We start from the raw sequence: 20995 nt of genomic DNA, 5'->3' as shown, positions 1-20995 counted from the left end.
TACCACTCCACGCCACACACCAACGGTTCACTGAAAGAACACTATGTCAGAATACATAAAATCAACATCTCAGTATTTAAGATTTTCACCGGGAAGACATGAACAGACCTATTCCTTGGCTACATTTTGGAGTCATCATCTGAGAACTTTCTGCCATGGTGTATTTTTAAGGCCTATGTGTGAACGAAAAGAAAGGGCATGTCCTATGGCAGCTCTAAAGATGTTAGTTACTACTGGGGATCCCTGGGTGGCGACTCGGCCGTTTGGCATCTGCCTTTGGCCCAGGGTGTGATCCTGGAGACCTGGGATCAAGTCTCAAATCGGGCTCCCTGCAGGAGCCTGCTTCTCCCTCTGCCTGTGTCTCTGCCTCTGTGTGTGTGTCTCTCATGAATAAATAAATAAAAGCCTTAACAAAAAATAAATAAAAATGTCACTACCTTGGTCGCAAAGACATTTAGGCTTACTGTACAGCTCTGTTTCTCAGAAATCCGGAGGAGCCTTTTCTGGTTGAGAGCGGCTCAAGCATCTTCCTAAAGAACTGTCCCATCTGCTTCTAGTAAATCAAAGTGATGAATAAGACGGTGGTCGGGTCTTATACGCGCACTCTGAGTGTGTGTGTGTGTGTGTGTGTGTGTGTCTCCACGCTTCACTGGGCGACACAGGCTGGAAGCCCCAACCCTGAGGTCAGCAGAACCATCCCGCTCCGGGGGAGCCAGGCAGCCGAGCACGTCCGTCATCGCCACCGCACCCTGGGGGCCGTGGTCCCGCCTTCATCCCGCAGAGACCGCGGGAGCCCGGAGCTCCCTCCGAGCTACCCCGAGGGCCCCGAGCCCGCAGCGGGAGCCAGGCCAAGCCGTGCACGACCCCGACCCCGACCCGGGCGGCCGAGCTGCACCGGAGGCCTCGAGCCTGCAACGGCTGCCAGGCCAGCAGGCCCGGGGCCGTGCACCAACCCCCTCCAGCGCACGGACCCGCCCCGACCCCGACCCGGGCGGCCGAGCAGCACCGGAGGCCCCGAGCCTGCAGCGAGAGCCACGCCGGCGGGCCCGGGACCGTGCACCCCCCACCCCCAGACCCCGACGCGGGGTCGAGCTGCCCCGGAGGTCCCGAGCCCGCAGCTGCAGCCAGGCCAAGCCGTGCACGACCCCGACCCCGACCCGGGCGGCCGAGCAGCACCGGAGGCCCCGAGCCTGCAGCGAGAGCCACGCCGGCGGGCCCGGGACCGTGCACCCCCCACCCCCAGACCCCGACGTGGGGTCGAGCTGCCCCGGAGGTCCCGAGCCCGCAGCTGCAGCCAGGCCAGGCCGTGCACAGCCCCGACCCCGACCGGGCGGCCAAGCTGCACCGGAGGCCTCGAGCCTGCAGCGGGAGCCACGCCGGCGGGCCCGGGGCCGTGCACACCCCCCTCCCGTCCAGCGCACGGACCCGCCCCGCCGCCAGACCGCGACCGGAGGCCCGGAGCCCGCAGAAGGAGCCTGGCCAGCGGGCCCGGGGCCGTGCACCGCCCCCTGCCCCCGCCCCCAGACCGCGCGACCCGGTGGCCGAGCTGCCCCGGAGGCCCCGAGCCCGCAGCTGCAGCCAGGCCGGCGGGCCCCGGGCCGTGCCCCCCCTCCCGCCGCCAGACCCCGGGGGCCCGAGCCCGCAGCGGCAGCCACCCCAGCCCCGCCCGCCGCGAGCGCCCGCCTTCCCCCCGAAAGTTGCGACCTGTGCCCGCAGCCGCGTCCACCACGGACGCCCGCCCCGGAAGCGCCCCCGCGGCCCGCACGGCGCCGAGCAGCGCTGCCCCCCGCGCCCCGCGCGCCCCGCGCCCGCCGCCCGTTATCCGCTCGCAGCCGCGGCCGCGCTCGGGCCTGCCCGCCTGCCCGCGCCCCGCAGCCCCCGCACGGCCCCGGGCCCCGCCGCAGCCCTCCGCGCGTCCCGGGGGGACCGGCGCCCGCGGCCCGGGGCTGGGGCGGCGCCGGGCGGCCCCTCACCTCCGGGTGCAGCAGGGGCACGCAGCCCGCCTCGGCGTCGTACTCGTCCGGGCCGTCCGCCATCTTGGTGTTAAATCCCTGCGCCCGCTGCATGCCGGGAGAAAGCGGTTCCCCCCGGCGGGGCTCGGGCGCGGCGAGGGCACGCGCGAGGGCGAGCCGCGGCCCCCGCGCACCCCCCTGCGCACCCCCCGCCTCCCTCGGGGGCGGGGGTCCCTGTGCGCGTGCGCGCGGGGCGGGGCCGGGGGAGCGGGGGAGGAGGCTGTGCGCGTGCGCGGCGCGGCCCCGAGACCCCGCGGCAGCAGCGGCGCGGCCCCGAGACCCCGCGGCAGCAGCGGAGCGGCTGGGGGCTGGGAGGCCTGCGGGTCGTCGCCGGCGCGGCCCTGCCTCCTCCGCCGGGACGGCCTCCGCGGTGCACCCTCGGGGGCGCCCGGAGCAACGGGTGAGGCCTTGGGCCCGGGAGACTGCCCGGCCGGACCTCGTTGGTCTTCAATTAGCAGTAATTACATCAAAAACGTACACCCTCGAGGCTCACGCCTACCCCCCCCCCCACCTGCTGCATGCTAATGTAACCCGGGGGCTGAGAACCTATGTTGTTAAAACGGAATTCGCTGAAATTCGAACCGGATAAAAGGACCTAGGGCGTCTTTAAGTGCATATTAGGGCTGTAGGATGGGGAGGGGGGGAGTGGCTCCTACAAATGTGCTGAAGCAACAGCCCTACAACACATGCCTCTTTGCTTTTTTTTTTTTTTTTTTTTTTTTTGCTATTATTAAAAATCGTAGCCCTAAGCTGCTCAGAGGAGGATGCAGCAGAGACCGCCAGGACGATGCGTTAGAGATCCCGACAGCAGCCCGCCTCCCGAGCAAGCGCATCAGCCAGGAGCAGCCGCGGGGTAAGGTCGGGAGGGAGGGCCCAGGGGACGCGAGGGTCAGGGGCCTGCCCTCAGGCTGAGGCTCCCGCCAAGGGGAGCTGCAAGGTCTGCAGACGGCGGGCGCAGCGCTGCATCCGATTCTCCCTGGGAAGCGGGGCCTGGAAAAGCGGGGAGCGACCGGGCATTGGATGCTCTCAAGAGGAGTCGGCTGTTTATTCACGGGGTGCTCCCAGAAATGCATGAAAATAGCTAAATAGCTGACATTAGCTCCTGGAAATGCTGCATAGCTAACGGTCGAGGCATCATTCATAAGAGGGAGAGGCGGGCACAGCTCTTCACAGCTGCTGCACGGCCGGTGGGAAGAGCAAGGTCCTCTGCTGACTTTGCAGCTGGCTTACCTGCCTTCGTCCTCCCGGCAGCGCTGCTCTCGGGTCTCCTCTCAGTCTGAGCTCATTTGCATCATTTTGGTCCCACCGCAAACCAAGGATTTGGGTTTGACTCTTTCACCCAGCCTGCAGAACTACACAGAATTAGGGTTCTCTCCCTTTGGAGCTCCAAACTGCTTTTAGATGCATTTTAACATAGAATTTTCTTTAAAAAAAAAAAACAAAAAGGATTTTGTTTATTTATCCATGAGAGACATACAGAGAGAGAGGCAGAGGGAGAAGCAGGCTCCATCCCAGGCCCCCCGTGGTCACGCCCTGGGCTGGAGGCCGCTGAAACCGCTAAGCCACCCGGGCTGCCCTAAAGTAGAATTTTCACTTCAACAATTCAATTTTCATCTTGCTCCTCCTTACCCTTATGTCATACATTTACTGGAAAGAGACAATGGGAGTAAAGAAAAGCAACAGTTGGGAGATGGGGTAAAGAAGATACTGAATTGTTGGGAGGTGACGGAGACACAAGGCATAAATAGCAGGCAAGAATGTTTTGCAGGTGCCCATGTGTTAGGAACATTGGGGTGTATGAGCTTACAAAAAATGAGGATGTTAGCCTTCCCAGGTAGCCTAGGCTCACAGGGGTCCCTAAATGGAAGGCTCAGTGGTCAAATTCAGCCACCAAAATGTTTCATTTGGCCTACATGGTAGTTTTCCAAATATTTTTGAAGTAGATACCAAAATTCAATAAATCAGGAGATTTCACTTTAAAATCTAGATTTCTAGGGTAGTCCAGGTGGCTCAGTGGTTTAGAGCTGCCTTCAGCCCAGGGTGTGATTGTGGAGACCCGGGATCAAGTCCCAGGTCAGGATCCCTGCATGGAGCCTGCTTCTCCCTCTGCCTGTGTCTCTGCCTCTCTCTCTCTCTCTCTCTCTCTCTCTCTCTCTCTCTCTGTCTCTCATGAATAAATAAATAAAAATCTTTTTTAAAAAAATAAATATATATATAAAATCTAGATTCCTAGTTTAGCTGGAAAACACGAGAGATCTGGGCTTCCTTGCTTGGTCTCTACTGGGCTCATAGGCCTACGTCACTCATCATCATTGCCTGGCTGCCAGAGATGCTTTATTTGTGACTTCCGGGAATTCTACAACATGGACAAAACACTAAAAGTGAGTGAAAAGTTAAAGCAACTCAACTGGACTCCATATCTGCCTTGCTCACTGCTGTATGACTGAAAACAATACTTATTAAATTAAGAAAGAAAGAAGGAGTAAGAGCAGACATTCTTAGGGAAAATATGTTGAAGTTGAGGTTTGGGTGAGGTTCAATATGGACCCAAATGAACCCTGTAGATATAATAAGTCCATCTTGGTAATTACAGAGTCCTTATCTACATGCAGATTTGAGACGATATATTCAGGGTACTGTGGAGGACAGCCAAGAAAGTAGACATGTCAATGGATAAACTGGCAAAAGAATGGCACAGAATTATGGAGGAATGCAGAATAGTTGCTGAAAGAGAATAAAATAGAGAACATGGAGACCTTGTCAGAGGAGAATTGTGAAATGGATCTAAAAGCAGAGAGGAATGGGCAATTATTGTATAGAAGTGGCTTCATATGTAACTTCAGAGACTACTGGAGCTAAAGATATTAGAGGTCATCCAGTTCTAGTCAAACTCCAACATTTCACAAATAGGAAAATGATAATTGGTGGACTTAAGAAACCTGCTTAGTCACCAAACTAGGTCGTAGCAGAACCATGTCTAAAAGCCTCCTAACTCTTCCCCATCTACTGTTCTTGGTTCTGTTGTAATTATCTTAGGTGAATTATTACTTGGTCCATTTAATACTTTATTAAACACTTCTTCTGTGAAATGCTAGATTTAGTGACCACAGCAAAGAGATCATTTTTAAGTTACCATACAGATTATTTGACTTAGCTAAATGCTGTTCAGTAGTTATAGCCCTTTGGATTCTAATGAGATCCATTGAAAATCCAAGATTTTTCTAGAAGTCATTTCATAAATTTCTATATCTCATTAGAATTGTGGACTCTAGAACCAAATTAGATGTCACCTACTCAAAACTGGGATAGGGCAAGATATTGCCTTTTTTTTTCAGGATTTTATTAATTTATTCATGAGAGACACACAGAGAGAGGCAGAGACACAGGCAGAGGGAGAAGCAGGCTCCATTCAGGGAGCCCGACGTGGGACTCGATCCCAGGACTCCAGGATCACGCCCTGGGCCGAAGGTGGACACTAAACCACTGAGCCACCCGGGCTGCCCAAGGTATTGCCATTTTAACACAGAAAAGCAAGCATACATAGTAGTACTCTATAATCTTATTTTAAGTGAAACGAGAACCATATTTCTGCACTCTGTAGGAATCACTGATATAAATAAAATTAAGCTGGAGAATTAAAGGAAATATATGGAATTTGACATGTGTGATAGTCAACTGATAAGCCAACAATTCTCCCAGTATTTGCACTTTTGGGTAGTGCCCTCCCACACTGAGTATGGCTAATATGCATAACCAATAAGATGTTGCCAAAAAATTGTGTGTGACTTTTGAAGCTGGCTCATAAAAAGCATTGTGGATTCATATTCTCTCTTGAATTACCGACTCTGGAAGATCCAGCTGCCGTGTCATGAAAACACTCATGCAGCCCCCATGGAGAGAGGTGCACAAGGCAAGGAAGTCTAACCTCCTGCCAACAGCCAGCAGCTTCCTGGACATGGCAGGCAGGTGACTGAGCCACCTCAGTAGCAGATAGTCTAGCCCAGATCAAGCCTTCAGATGATTGCAGCCCCAGCTGACATCTTGACTGCAAGCTCCTGGGAGACCCTGGCCCAGAACCACCCCCCTAAACTGCACCTGGATTCCTCAACCACTAAAATTGTGTAAAATATTAAGTGTTTATTTTTCGTCCCGGGGGCCGGCCTTTGGATGGGGAGGCCTCGCTGGTGACGGTGGCTTCGGCCGGCCCAGTGTGGCCGCAAGGCGGGTTGCCCTGCTGTGCTCCGTCACCTCCTAAAGATGCATCCTGACTTATCTCCACACTTGCACTCTGAAGAATGCAACGTCTTGATTAACTTGCTTAAGGAATGTCACAAAAATCACAGCATTCTGAAATTTTTTGGTCAGTGCAATGATCTTGATCGGGAGATGAGAAAATGCTTGAAGAATGAGTACATAGAAAAGAGGACCAAGAGCAGGGAGCATGGCAATGCGATGAGAAAAAGACTTTTTAATCCCGCAGAGGAATCTGAAAAATAAATTACAGGCATACCTTGTTTTATTGTGCTTCGTTTTATTGAACTTCGCAGATAATGTATTTTTTTCAAATTGAAGGTTTGTGGCAACCTGGCACAAGCAAGTCTATTGGCGCCATTTTTCCAACAGCATTTCTCACCTTGTGTCTTTGTATCACATTTTGGTAATTCTTACAATATTTTGAACTTTGTAATTATTATTATATTTCTTATGGTGATCTGTGATATTACTATTGTGATTGTTTTGGGGTGCCACAAAGTGCGCCCATATAAGACAGTGAACTTAATCAGTGTTCTATGTATTGTGACTGCTCACCAACCAGCCATTCCCTTGTCTCTTCCTGTCCTTGGGCCTCCCTACCCCCTGAGACTCAACATATTGAAATTAGGCCAGTTAGTAATCCTACGATGGCCTCTAAGTATTCAAGTGAAAGGAAGAGTCCTTCATCTCTCACTGTAAGTCAAAAGGTAGAAGTGATAAGCTCAGCAAGAAAGGCATATTGAAAGCCGAGATAGGCTGGAGCCAAGTTGCCAAATACAAAGGGAAAGTTCTTGAAGGAAAGCAAAAGTGCTACTCCAGTGAACACACAAATGGTAAGGAAGCAAAACAGCCTTGTTTCAGTGGTCTGGATAGAAGATCAAACGTTCCCTTAAGCCAAAGCCTACTCTAGAGCAAAGTCCTAGCTCTCTTCAATTCTGTGATGGCCAAGAGGTGAGGAAGCTGCAGAAGAAAAGTTTGAAGCTTGTAGACACTGATTTGTGAGGTTTAAAGCAAAGAAGCTGTCTTTATAACCTAAAAGCACGTGGTGAAGCCGCAAGTGCCAATGTAGAAACTGCAGCAACATTGAAGCAAGACCTTCCAGTACTTTATTAGCAATAAAGTATTTTTTAATTAAGGCATGTACATTGTTTTCTAGACATAATGCTATGATACACTTAATATACTACAGGATAGTATAAATGTAATTTTCATACGTGCTGGGAAGCCAAAAAATTCATTTGACTCACTTTGTTATATTTGCTTTACCTTGATGGTCTGGAACCAAACTTGTAGTATCTCTGAGGTTGCCTGTATACTTTCCCTGGATGCCTTGGCTGAGAGAAGATGTAAAGACTATTGGTTGATAACCGAAAGAATCTTACCTGATTTGGTCTCCAGAATCCTTTGACTGGAAAGTGACCCATGAGAAGTCAAGCCATGGAGAAATACAGAAGCCCTGATTCTGAATATTTGTTGGGTGGAGCCTTGGTTACTCTCTCTCATCTGCGAACACACCTGACTTCCAACATGTCTCTTCCCTTTGCCAACAATGGGCATTTGCTTATCTCCTTCAATAAAATAATTGGCTTTAATCATAAAAAAAGTGTTTATTTTTCTGAGCTGCTGATTTTGGGATAAGATATTATATTATGGGGGGCAGCCCAGGTGGCTCAGTGGTTTAGCACCGCCTTCGGCCCAGGGCCTGATCCTGGAGACCCAGGATCGAGTCCCACATCGGGCTCCCTGCATGGAGCCTGCTTCTCTCTCTGCCTGTGTCTCTGCCTCTCTCTGTGTGTGTGTTTCTCATGAATAAATAAAATCTTAAAAAAAAAAGATATTATATTATGGGGTAGCCCGGGTGGCTTAGCGGTTTAGCACCTGCCTTCAGTCCAGGGCGTGATCCTGGAGACCCGGGATCGAGTCCCATGTTGGGCTCCCTGCATGGAGCCTGCTTCTCCCTCTGCTTGTGTCTCTGCCTCTCTCTCTCTCTCTCTCTGTCTCTCATGAATTAATAAATAAAATCTTTTTTAAAAAGATATACAATAGATAATACAGTATGTAAAGCCCAAAACCCCTGAAATCATTTGCAGAGTTCTATGCTTACAAAAATACAGGAAGATCAGAATATCTGGGTGGCTCAGCGGTTGAGCATCTATCTGCCTTCTGCTCGGGGCATGATCCTGGAGTCCTGGGATCGAGTCCCACATTGGGCTCCCTGTATGGAGCCTGCTTCTCCCTCTGCCTAAGTCTCTGCCTCTCTCTTTCAGTGTCTCTCGTGAATAAATAAAATCTTCAAAAAAAAATACAGGAAGATCAAAACATCCAACTTGATTTAATAGAAAGTTTTGTTTCTTAAGTTTAACTAACTTAAAAGGAATGTATAACCGAATTTGGGGGTTCTGTTTGTTTGTTTTTGTTAAGTAGGCCCCATGTCCATCATGGAGCCAAACATGGGGCTTGAACTCACAACCCTGAGGTCAAGACCTGAGCTGAGATCAAAAGTCAGACTCTTAACCTAGGAACCCATGCAGGTGACCCTGTCGTTATTTTGGTGGAGGAGGGGGAAGTGTGGTATGCAAATTCTTCCTTTCTAGGGAATGTTTAAGAGCAGGTGGTCACATCTCTAAAGAGAATGGAATCAGTACTGATAACCTAGGATCAGCCTTTAAGGACCATCAGTGTGAAAGACAATGGAACTTTGTGTTGAAAAATAATGAGGATTTGAAATAACAATGTATATATTGAAGGGGGAACAAGGAGAAAGGATTGCGCAGGTAGCAAGAGGATGGAGTGCTGGATCTGAACTTGTCTAAGAAAGTATCCTGCGGACAGGAAATGGGGAGTTGGAGGGAGGGAGTGTACTCCTAGAAGAAAAGATTCCCCTGTGAAGGCATGTTGAGTGCCCAGGAGCCTCACGGATCAGAGCCCTGACAACACCTATTCTGTAGATGGAAGCAGATTTTTCTTGTTAAGCACCAGGGCTCCATCATTTTACTACAACGGGGGAATAACAAGGTATGGCCATGCCAGGCAGGGCCACTAAGTTTTACTCTTTTGTCTTTTGACCCTCCACGCTCTGCAGTGTTTCTGAGTTCCTCTAAGTCCAAAAAGATACTATGAGCACCTGCCAGTGGGGAGATAGGAAGAGTATCTAAGAAAGGCTCAAGTGAATAAACTTGAGACTAGGACAGTGATCAATGAAAGCCTTTATGCATATGCACTTTTTTTTTTTCCTGGAGAGAGAATCTATAGTTTTCAACAGATTTTCAAATGGGTATAAGATCCAAAAAAGGCTGCTCAAATCTAGGAACATTTAAAATGTAAAATCTCCATTTTTTTTAGAAGTAGTGCTCCCCTTTACATAAATGCAAATTTGGGCATTTTTATTATATTATTATATTATTTACATGATATTAAATTAACCCCTATGAGTGATTTGTAAATGACAATCTCCATAAGGACAAGAATACCAACCCTATACATAATGCTTGACATATTGCTTTCTCAAAGCAGTTATTTCCTAATTATGTTACATGAATGAATAATAAATGAAAAAAGAAAGCATATATGAGCCTAAATTCTACATAATTTCTCATAGTAGGGAAAAGATGCATTTATACCAACTTTGTTAGGATTCTGATAGGGGTTTTTTTTTTTGTTTTTTGTTTTTTTTGGTTTAAAATAGAACATGAACTAGAGCATGCTGGTTAATCTGCCTTACCCTTCTCCCTAGCAGCGCCCCCCCCACCTGCAAATCCATGATTTGCTCTTTTCTGCAAATGAGCAGAAAATATGCTCTAGCAAATTGATCACTGAGGACTGCATGTCCTGTGCTATCTGGCCAAACTGGCTGCCGCTTGGGTTTCGCTGATGGGAGGCAGTGGCATTAAGAAATAGGTTAGAGTATTTCTTCCCATCCTCCCTCTGCTGTGACAAACCGTCCCTGTCAGCAGTTTCATCCCTCTTAGTCTAATGCCTACCTGGTGGTCCCTCTTCCACAGTTCTAGCTGGCAGCTGGCTCTTTCCCATATCCCCTCAGCCTGAGGAGCATTTGCTAGTCCCTGGGTTCCTACCAGCCCTTGCTCATTCTCTTCACCCTACCCACACCACTGTACTTTCACTAACACTTCTTTCTTTGCATCATATGGAGGGAATTCTATTCCCTGGAAGAGCCCTGACTAATGGTACACATTCTAGGTACCAGTCATTATTCTAGATCCTTCATGTACATGATCCCATTTACTCCTCATACGAAGCTAAGAAGTAAGTATGGTAGATACATCCCTTTTACAGGTAAGTTAATTAATTAATGAATTAATATGGTGGTTACATGGGATTCTGTAGGACATCTACATATGAGGTAGTTTGCAAATAATTAATGATGTATCGACGGGACCCGAAATCAAATATGTAGACAACAGGTAATAAGCTGTTAGGTTGATATATGCTAGTTGATTATGTTATCATGACTGGATAGAAAGATACAGTTTTGTTGCCATAAAATTACCTCTTTGATCCAATGTCATATACACTACTAGCTTTTATATAACAATTCAACAATCCCAGGAAATTTTTTGTCATTGACTATCTACATAGGACTTAAAATTAGCCACAACTTTAAGAGGAAATGAAGTTAGTTATTATTAAAAACACATCTTTTGGGCAGCCCGGGAAGCTCAGCGGTTTAGTGCCACCTTCAGCCCAGGGCATGACCCTGGAGACCTGGGATCAAGTCCCACGTCGTCAGGCTCCCTGCATGGAGCCTGCTTCTCCCTCTGCCTGTGTCTCTGCCTCTCTCTCTCTCTCTCTCTCTCTCTCTCTCTGTCTCTCTGTCTCTCGTGAATGAATAAATAAAATCTTTTAAAAAATAAAATAAAAATACATCTTTTGTGTGGTTACCATGAGGCATTGAAAGCAGTTGAGAGAAACTGTGCCATTGCCCTCTGAATCAGGGGAAATCTGGAAAGGTCAAAACATGTTTTCAGTGATCTTCCACATCTTTTCTTTCTTTTAAAAAAAAAAGATTTTATTTATTTATTCATGAGAGACACAGGCAGAGGGAGAAGCAGGCTCCTTGCAGGGAGCCCAATGTGGGACTCGATCCTGGGACCCCACAGTCACGACCTGAGCCAAAGGCAGGCTCCCAACCGCTGAGCCACCCAGGCGTCCTTTCCACATCTTTTCTACATCTCTGCCCACCCTCTGCTTGCACCCTGTATGCTGTCATTTAGTTAGTGTCATTTATGTTTTTCAGAAACTACTGGACTACAGGACTACAGATCGAACCTGTGGCAGGAATAAATTGGGTGTTCTTCACATTTTGTCTTAAAAAAAAAAAAATAGGGCTCTGGTTGTTGTGGTGCATGAAGGAAATGGCCCCAACTATGACATCCATTCTCTTGTCACCCAGATTCTAGAACAGGATACTTGTGTTTCAGGCATGTTTAACTTAGTAATAGAAAGGGCGACAGTTGTGCTAATAGGGCCTTGACTACTATGCTGGATCTCTGCCAAGGCTCTTGTTTAAGCAAGTATTAAAAGGCATAAACTTTTATAGCAGAACTTCATTAGGGCAGTGTGAGTGTGTGGTAGCTATTGTAGAGCTAGACTGTGACCAGGCCTCGCATTGTTCCCCAGCATTGCTGTCCCTGACCTCTTACCCCAGGCTTCTGGTCCATCATAGAAGAGAGAGATGCTGAATGATTTTTGTCCCCTACGGCTATGAGAACAGGAACCACAGTCCCTTTCTTTCGTTGGCTTGTTGACATCTAAGGGTCAAACTGAGTTGGAAGTCAGCTGACTCAACAGCTTTATCTCATTTAGGAAAGAGTTTAGTAAATCAAACACTTTTCTATCCAGACTTTCCAGGCTAATCAGACCCCCTGGATTTGAATCCCAATGCTTCCATCTTAATTCTGTAACCTGGGGAAAATTACATACAGTCTGGCTATAACCTGTATACATGGTAGCCATGCCATTTCTTTGCTTCTTGCTCAGGCTTGGATAGCTCTTGAAAGACCTTCTATTTGCTGTGATACCGAGTGGATGACGTTTTTACTTCCTTTCCTTCATCTCTGAGTCCAGTTTGGTTTCTACTCAGTTTCTGTTAGCAGAGTATTTCATCTTCTGTTTACTCTTCTGTACCTCAAGGAAATGGGAGGGAGGAAAGATAAGCTCTGGTGTGGAAAGATAAAACTTGTGTTAGAAAACTTGAGCCATACTCTCTCTCTGCTGATTGTTTGTCCTAGCTGAGAATTATTTCTTATTCGCATCAAAAAAAAAACATAATCTCAGATATCAGATGGTCTCCCCATTTTAGTGAGTAGCCCTTCTTTAGAGTCAGACCCCTAGTTTACTTTCTCCATTTCACCAGCCTTTCTTACAGCTATTTCTAGTAATGTACACTGAGAAAATGAAAAATGTAAGGAGATGCATTAGGTTTATTTCTCTACGAATTTGGGGATGTTTGTGCTAATCTCATAATTTGGTATTTGTTTCAGAATGTTAATATTTCTTTGTGTGCATGCAAGTTTTTTTATTTTTCTTTTTAAACTTTGAGGGTGTGCACCTTTCATTTTTTGGTTGCCGAACTGGTGAATTTTCTAGAACTTTTTTGAGGGGAGGAGGGCAGATATTAAAGAGAAAAAGTCTTGTGCACTTTTAGTTGGCCACCTGGACTTTCAAAAATCCCCAACACATGAGAGCTTTCCTCCATACACAGTCAACTTTTGATATGCTGATATAACCAGATGCTCTAGAGAATATTCCTGCATCCCTGAACCTGGAGAGTCCCCTTAACTCCTCCACCCCTCTTTGCTGAGGTTAGGTTCTAACTGATCATTGATTGCATGATTTTTCCTACTTTCATTCTCTGAGATTAATCTCAAATTCAGCTTTTGGGGTACTTGATGTTAAAGTAGTCCATCATAAGAAGGCACTGGAAACTACAGATTTCCAAGCATACATACACACACATAATTTTGCATAAATATCAAAGGGTTCAAGACTCCCTGAGCAAGGACCCCAGGTGAAAAAAAAAAAATCTCTGGTTGTGATAAATTAGGTTTAGTTCTTGGGTAATATATTTAAGCTATAAAGGACGTCTAGTTTATTCTACTGCCTTCAGACAATTCTCAGTAAATGTGGCATAAAGTCTATTATAAGAAACTGAACACTGGTTCTGGCTTTGTAGCTAATTAACTAAATGATCTTTGTCGCTTTAATTTCTCAGTTTCAGTTTTGTCATCTGTAAAATGAAGAGACTTGGAATAGGTGCTCTGTAACCTCTCCTTCATCTTTGTGATTCTAGTGATAATACCATCCTACACAGATGATAATTTCCTTTTAAACTGTCCTAGTGAAAAGTCCACAATGTGTGTAATTAACCTCTGTTCTGTTGGTAATAGTTTTTACTATCAGAAATTTCTTCCTGATTGCTATTCTAAGCCCCTCATGCTGTAGATCTTCTTTTTATTTTATCTCCTTCTCAGTATTCTTGATTTTCTCTTTTATCTTCCTTACCCAAATCATTCCCAGATAATGAAGTCTCATTAGTGAAACTTAAGGAAAGACTTCCATTACTGAGTACCCTTTTTCCCCACTTTTAAATTATTAACACACATGGTAATTGAGACAAGATGCAGTTGTAACACCCAAAGGCAATCCATCAGATATTCAGTCTCTCAGAAAGATAAGAGGAGCTAAACTGTTGTAGTTGCAGTATCTGTTATTCTCTGCTCTGCTCTTCTAGATTATACTTTTCTAAGCTTCACTCAGAGAGATGGTGGCATAGATCAAGATACCACATTAAGAGAATAAAATAGAAGTGAAATTGTTTATCTGAATATAGGGCCTTACTACATTTTGGGCATTAGCATTGAGTTGCTCTATCTCCAGACTCCTGCAGAATCCTGTTCACAATATTTGCTTATCTAGACGTTAACAAGTTTCTGTTTTTTAATGAGCTTTTCAATTTGGAAAGTAATAATTGCACATCTTTTTAAAACATTTAAACAATAAGGTAATATCTACAATTAAAATTAAGTCTCTTTTTCCTCCCCATTCATTACAATAACACTTCCCAGAGCGAATCATAATTAATCATAGTCTTCCCCCAAATTTTAAGGTATATACTTATATATCCTTGAGATGATATCCCAACTGTGCAAACTGTTACATACATTGCTTTTTTCCACTTAATTTGATTTAAATATCCTTCCATTGCAGCATTTACAGTTCTATTTTATTCTATTTAATGGCTTACGTAGTATTCCCCAGAGTCCTTTAGTATCAGAATATTTTTGGCTTCAAGTAACAGAAAACTTGACTAAAAGTAGCTATTATAGTAAGGACCTTTAGTGTTTCTTATAACAAGAAGCTACAGTCAAGTTAATTCAACACTTGAGTAATTTGAGTAATCCTCCTAAGGAGGATTCAGGTATTTTCCAAGTTAGTTCCACAGCTCATTAATATGAAGATTCAATCTGATTCTTTCTTTCTCCTCTGCTATTCTCAGTAAAAAAGCAAGAAGCCTCATGGCTGCAACATGGCTACAGCAGCTGTAGGCATTATTCATCATATAGCAATATCTACAGGCAATAAAAGGACTGTTCCTTCTCATGTGCCTCTTTTTTAAATCAAGGAAGCTTGCAACATACCATTCCTCAGATTGCATTGGTCAAGATTCAACTACCTGTCCACAGTAAAGCCAATTTTGGCAAAGGAAATTAGACCACCCTGATTAGTTTATACAAGGAGTTGGTAAGCTATGGCTTATGAGCAAATCTAGCTCATTGCCTATTTTTGTAGGGGCCACAGGCTATGGGTCTTACATTCTTAAATAGTTGCAAAACATCAAAAGAAAAATATTTTGTGATACAGAAAAATTGGGTGACTTCCAGGGAAGATGGCAGAGTAGGAGTATCCTAGGCTCACCTTGTCCCATGGATATAGCTAGATAATATCCACATCAGTATAAAGAACCCAGAAAATGTCCTGAAGACCAGCAGAACACACTCTCCAAGCTAATTGTAGAAGAAAGGTCACATCAAAGAGGATAGGAAGGACAGAGACACAGTCAGGAGCCAAACAGACTCGGGACTCCTGGGTGGTTCAGTGGTTGAGCATCTGCCTTTGGTTCAGGTTGTGATCCCAGGGTCCTGGGATCAAGTCCCGATCAGGCTCCCTGCAGGGAGCCTACCTCTCCCTCTGCCTATGTCTCTGCCTCTCTGTGTGTATCTCTCAGAAATAAAATCTTAGAAAAAAAGGTGGGGGGGGGGGCAAACAGACTCACAGGACTGTCCACAGGAGGGAGGGATGCTACAGGCATGGAGAAGGGAGATGAGCAGACCCTATGCCAGCCACCCCAGTCATGGGGGACCTGCATTGGGAAGACAAATTCCCATAACTTTGGCTTTAAAAACCAGAGGGGCCGAACTTTGCAAGTTCTTGCAGTCAGTGGGGCTTAACACCTAGAACTTCAACACCTGGAAGAGATGAAAGGGTGCTAGGAAACTGAGTCCCTGCCTTTAAAGAGACAACACAATAAACAGCCCCATGGAGATACAGCATAGAAGCAACAGTTTGAAAAATGCCTAGGGTATATGGGAGGAAAATATGTTTACTAACCTCAGAGCCTGTGCTAGAGGGTCAGGGATCTTTGGGAGATTTCTCCAAGAACAAAAGAGCCAGAGGGTGCCATTTCCTTCCCTTGCTGCCCAGCCTAGATACACTAATACCTGCAGGGGGAGGTAGCACAGTTCAAACAATCTCCACCTAGCTTGCTAACAGCATGCCCTTCCCCCATACTCTTATATAGGCCTGCCCCCTCCAGTCTGACCTTAGCAGGTCCTGAACTACTGCAGGTCCCCTTCTGCATTGGACTAGCACATCCTGCCCTCAAAGTCAACTGCAGCCCTGCCCCTTGCAACGCACATGGGTGTCCATCCAAAGCAGCACCACAAGCATAATAGTGTGCAAACAGCCATGACAGAGAGCAACACCATCCCAAAGTGATTCTGTCCCAAGGAGACAGGAAGAAAACCACATGCACTAGTTCAACTGGGGCCCTAGCAGTGGGCAGGGGCAGACATCTGGTCTGATTGCAACCCCAACTACCAACAAAAGCTTCTCGGGGATAACACAGGGAGTTTGGTGCTACCTCAGCTCTGGCAAATTCCTGGTCTGACTCAACTCAAGTCCAAGGTGGCCCCACACTGGACCAAACCCTATCCACAAAAGGCAAATAAAGCCATTGCAAATGATTGGACTAAAGGCAAATGTGGCTTAACCACAACAATTGAGTGCACACAACACATAGGAGACACCTCTGAAGTGCCAGTTTCTGGTGATCAGAGGACATTGCACTGCAATGCACCACAGGACCTCTTCTTCATAAGACCACTACTTTCAAAAGCAGGAGACATAGCTGATGTTCCTAAAATATTAAAAAATAGCTACAGAGTTACCCAAAATGAGGACACAGAGGAATATACTCTAAATGAAAGAACAAGACAAAAATCACAGCAAGAGAGCTAAACAAAACAGAGATAAGTAATATGCCTGATAATTTAAAGTAATGGTCATAAAAATACACAGTGGCCTAGAGAAAAGAGTAGAGGATCTCAGTGAGATCCTCAACAAAGAGATAGAAAACATAAAAAAGAACCAATCAGAGATGAACTCAATAACAAATAAAAATACACTAGAAGGAAAAAAATACACTAGAGGGAATAAAGAGTAGACTAAAGGAAGCAGAAGAATGGATCACCAAATGAGGACAGAGCAATAAATGAAAATAGATTTAGGGAACTCAGTGACACCATCAAGCATATTAACATTCACATTATAGAGATCCCAGAAGGGTAAGAGAGAAAAAAGGGCAGAAAATTTGAGGAAGTAATAGCTAAAAACTACCCAAATCTGAGGAAGGAAACAAATCTAGAGCCAGAGTCACAAAGAACAATAAAATCAACCCAAAGAGGTCCATACCAAGACCTTAAAATGGCAGAGAGTAGTGATAGATTTTTTTAAAGCAGTGAAAGAAAACAGTTACACACAGGAAAACCTTATAAATCTATCAACTGATTTTTCAGCAGGGACTTTGCAGGCCAGAAAAGAATGGCATGATATATTCACAGTGTTGAAAAAAAATAACCTGAAACCAAGAATGCGCTATCCAGCAAGGCTATAATTCAAATATAAAATGCAATAGTTCCCCAAACAAAGTTAAAGGTATTCATCACCACTAAATGAGCCTTGCAAGAAATGTGAAAGGGGACTCTGAAAGGAAAAGATAGACCATAAGCAGGAGTAAGAGAAGTAAGAAGTACAAAAGCAGCAAAATTAAGTATAACTATAAAAATCTGTCAAGGGATTCACAAAATGAAAGGATATAAAGTATGATACCATATACCTAAAACATGGAGGGGAAGAAGAGTAAAAATTTAGCTCTTTTGGAATGGGTTTAAACTTAAGCGTTCATCAACTTAATTCAGACTGCTATATCTTCAGATATTATATATAAACCTAATGGTAACCACACATCAAAAACTGGTAATAGGTATGCAAAAATAAAGGACTCCAAGTATATCATTACAGAAAACCAGCAAACCATAGATAAGAGACTATGAGAAGAACTAGACAACCGTAAGACAATAAAATTGAACAAGTACATACTTCCCAATAATTACTTTGAATGTAAATGGGTTAAATCCTCCAGTCAAAAGGCATACGATGACAGAATGGATAAAAAGCAAGACCCATCTATATACTGCCTATAAGAGACTCATTTTAGACCTAAAAATACATGCAGATTGAAAGTGAAGGGACAGAAAAATATTTATCATGCATGGAAGTGAAAAGAAAGCTGGGGTAGCAATACTTATATGAAACTAAGTAGACTTTAAAACAAAGGCTGTAACAAGAGACAGAGAAGGACACTACATAATAATAAAAGGAACAATTCAACAAGAAGATATAATGATTATAAATATTTGTGTCCAACATGAGTATACTCAAATACATAAAGCAGCTTAGAACCAATGTAAAGGAAGTAACTGATAGTAATACAGTAATAGTATAGAATGTTAACACTCCGGTTACTATAGTGGGTAGATCATCCAAACAGAAAATCAACAAGAAAATGATGGCTTCGAATGACACATTGGGCCAGATGGATCTAACAGACATATTTAGAGCATTCCATCCTAAAACAGCAGAATACACATTCTTCTTTTCAAGTGCACTTGGAACATTCTTCAAGATAGATCACGTTAGGCCACAGCACAAGTCTCAACAAATTAAAAAAGACTGAGATTATACCATGCATCTTTTCTGACCACAATGCTATGAGACTAGAAATCAACCACAAGAAAAAATCTGGAGGGATCCCTGGGTGGCACAGCGGTTTAGCGCCTGCCTTTGGCCCAGGGCGCGATCCTGGAGACCCGGGATTGAATCCCACGTCGGGCTCCTGGTGCATGGAGCCTGCTTCTCCCTCTGCCTGTGTCTCTGCCTCTCTCTCTCATTCTGTGTGACTATCATAAATAGATAAAAATAAAAATAAAAAAAATTTTAAAGAAAAAAATCTGGAAAAACACAAATATATAGATGTTAAATAACATACTACTAATCTCATGCTACTAAACAAGAAATCAAAGAGGAAATTAGGAACACCTGGGTGGCTCAGTGGTTGAGTGTCTGCCTTTGGCTCAAGTAGTGATCCTGGGGTCTTGGATTGAGTCCTACATTGGGCTCCCTGCAGGGAGCCTGCTTCTGCCTCTCTCTCTCTGTGTGTCTCTCATGAATAAATAAATAAAATATTTAAAAAGAGGAAATTAAAAAATATATGGAGATAAATTAAAATGAAAACACAACAGTCCAAAATCTTTGGGATGCAGCAAAAGCTTCTGTAAAAGGAAATTTTATAGCAAGACAGGCCTACCTCAAGAAGCAAGAAAAATCTCAAATAAATAGCCTAACCTTACACCTAAAGGAGCAGAAAAAGAACAAACAAAACCCAAAGCCAGTAGAAGGAGAAAATAAAGATTAGAGCAGTAATAAATGAAATAGAAACTATAAAACCAATAGAACAGACTGATGAAGTAGGAGCTGTTTCATTGCATCCTGGGATGCAAAGATGGTTCAATATTTGCAAATCAATCAACATGACACATCCCATCAACAAGAGAAAAGATAAAAACCAAATGATCATTTTAATAGATGCAGAAAAAGTATTTGACATCCATTCATGATAAAACACCCAAAAAAAGTAGGGCCACACATGAAAAACCCACAGTTAATGTCATACTCAATGGTGAAAAACTGAAAACTTTTCCCTAAATGTCAGGAACAATACAAGATGTCCACTCTCACCACTTCTATTCCACATAGTACTGGAAGTACTAGCCACAGCAATCAGACAAGAAAAAGGAAATGAAAGGCATCCAAACTGGTAAGGAAGAACTAACACTTTCACTGTTTGCAGATGACATTGTACTATATACAGAAAACCCAAAAGACCCCACCAAAAAGCTGATGGAACTGATAAATGAATTCAGTAAGGTCACAGGATACAAAATCAATATACAGAAATCTCTTGCATTTCTATACACTAATAATGAAGCAGCAGAAAGAGAAATTAAGACAATAATCTCATTTATAATTTCACCAAAAATAATGAAATATCTAGGAATAAACTTAATCAAGGAGGTGAAAGACCTATACTCTGACCTATAAGATATTGATGAAGGAAATTAAAGATGACACAAAAAAATGGAAAGATCATCCATGCTCACAGATTGAGAGAATAATATTGTTAAAATGTCCATGCTACACAAAGCAATCTAGATTTAATGCCATTCTTTTTTTTTTAAGATTTAGTTATTTATGAGAGAGAGAGAGAGAGAGAGAGAGGCAGAGACACAGGAGGAGAGAGAAGCAGGCTTCATGCCAGGAGCCCGATGTGGGACTCGATCCCAGGACTCCAAGATCACGCCCTGGGCCAAAGGCAGGCGCTAAACCGCTGAGCCACCCAGGGATCCCCGATTTAATGCCATTCTTATCAAAATACCAACAGCATTTTTCTCAGAACTGGAATAAATAATCCTAAAATTTGTATGGAACCATAATAAACCCTGAATAGCCTAAGAAACCTTGAAAAAGAACAAAATTGGCGGTATCCTGGTTCCAGATTTCAAGATATGCTACAAAACTGTTATATTCAAAACAGTATGGTACTGGCACAAAAATAGACACATTGATCAACAGAACAGAATAGAGAGACCAGAAATAAACCTACATGTATATGGTCTATTAATCTACAACAAGGGAGGCAAAACTATGCAATGGGAAAAAGACAGTCTCTTCAACAAATGGTGTTGGGAAAACTGGACAGCTGCATGTAGAGTCACTTGAGATTCTCTCTCTCTCCCTGTGCCCCTTCCCCCTGCTCTCTCTCTCTCTCTCTTAAATAAATTAATAAAATATTTCCCCCAAAAATTCCTAGAAGAGAGCACAGGCAGTAACTTCTCTGACACCAGCCAGAGCAACAATTTTCTAGATATATCCCCTGAAACAAGGGAAATAAAAGCAAAAATGAACTATTGGAACTACATCAAAATAAAAAGCCTCCACACAATAAAGGAAACAATCAACAAAACAAAAAGACAATCGACTGAAAAGGAGAAGATATTTGTAAATGACATCAGCTAAGGGGTTAGTATCCAGAG

At 44.5% G+C, this 20995-nt stretch overlaps 2 protein-coding genes across 4 annotated transcripts in view; one reads left to right on the top strand and one right to left on the bottom strand.

Annotated features, from left to right (window-relative positions):
* The window catches only part of ZDHHC17 (zinc finger DHHC-type palmitoyltransferase 17), a 111702-nt gene extending 109603 nt beyond the window's left edge, over window positions 1-2099 (bottom strand). Inside the window, exon 1 of one of the 2 annotated variants that reach the window (XM_055341649.1) lies at window positions 1974-2099. In XM_055341649.1, coding sequence (XP_055197624.1) covers window positions 1974-2066 — 93 coding nt within the window. In that variant the 5' untranslated portion in view covers window positions 2067-2099. The remainder of the gene's footprint in view (window positions 1-1973) is intronic. The other variant, XM_055341648.1, reaches the window with a different exon arrangement.
* Window positions 2100-2244: 145 nt separating this feature from the next.
* Window positions 2245-20995, top strand: part of LOC129520937 (COX assembly mitochondrial protein 2 homolog) — a 31872-nt gene continuing 13121 nt past the window's right edge. Inside the window, exons 1-3 of one of the 2 annotated variants that reach the window (XM_055342186.1) lie at window positions 2245-2412; window positions 2756-2865; window positions 5348-6531. In XM_055342186.1, the coding sequence (XP_055198161.1) occupies window positions 6270-6509 (240 nt within the window). In that variant the 5' untranslated portion in view covers window positions 2245-2412; window positions 2756-2865; window positions 5348-6269 and the 3' untranslated portion in view covers window positions 6510-6531. Of the gene's footprint in view, window positions 2413-2755; window positions 2866-5347; window positions 6532-20995 lie in introns of those variants that run through there. The other variant, XR_008666710.1, reaches the window with a different exon arrangement.

This window comes from Nyctereutes procyonoides, unplaced genomic scaffold (assembly GCF_905146905.1).
Source record: "Nyctereutes procyonoides isolate TBG_1078 unplaced genomic scaffold, NYPRO_anot_genome, whole genome shotgun sequence".
Classification (NCBI taxonomy): domain Eukaryota; kingdom Metazoa; phylum Chordata; class Mammalia; order Carnivora; family Canidae; genus Nyctereutes; species Nyctereutes procyonoides.
Note: the sequence above shows the minus strand (reverse complement) of the source record. Positions and strands in the feature narration are given on the sequence as shown.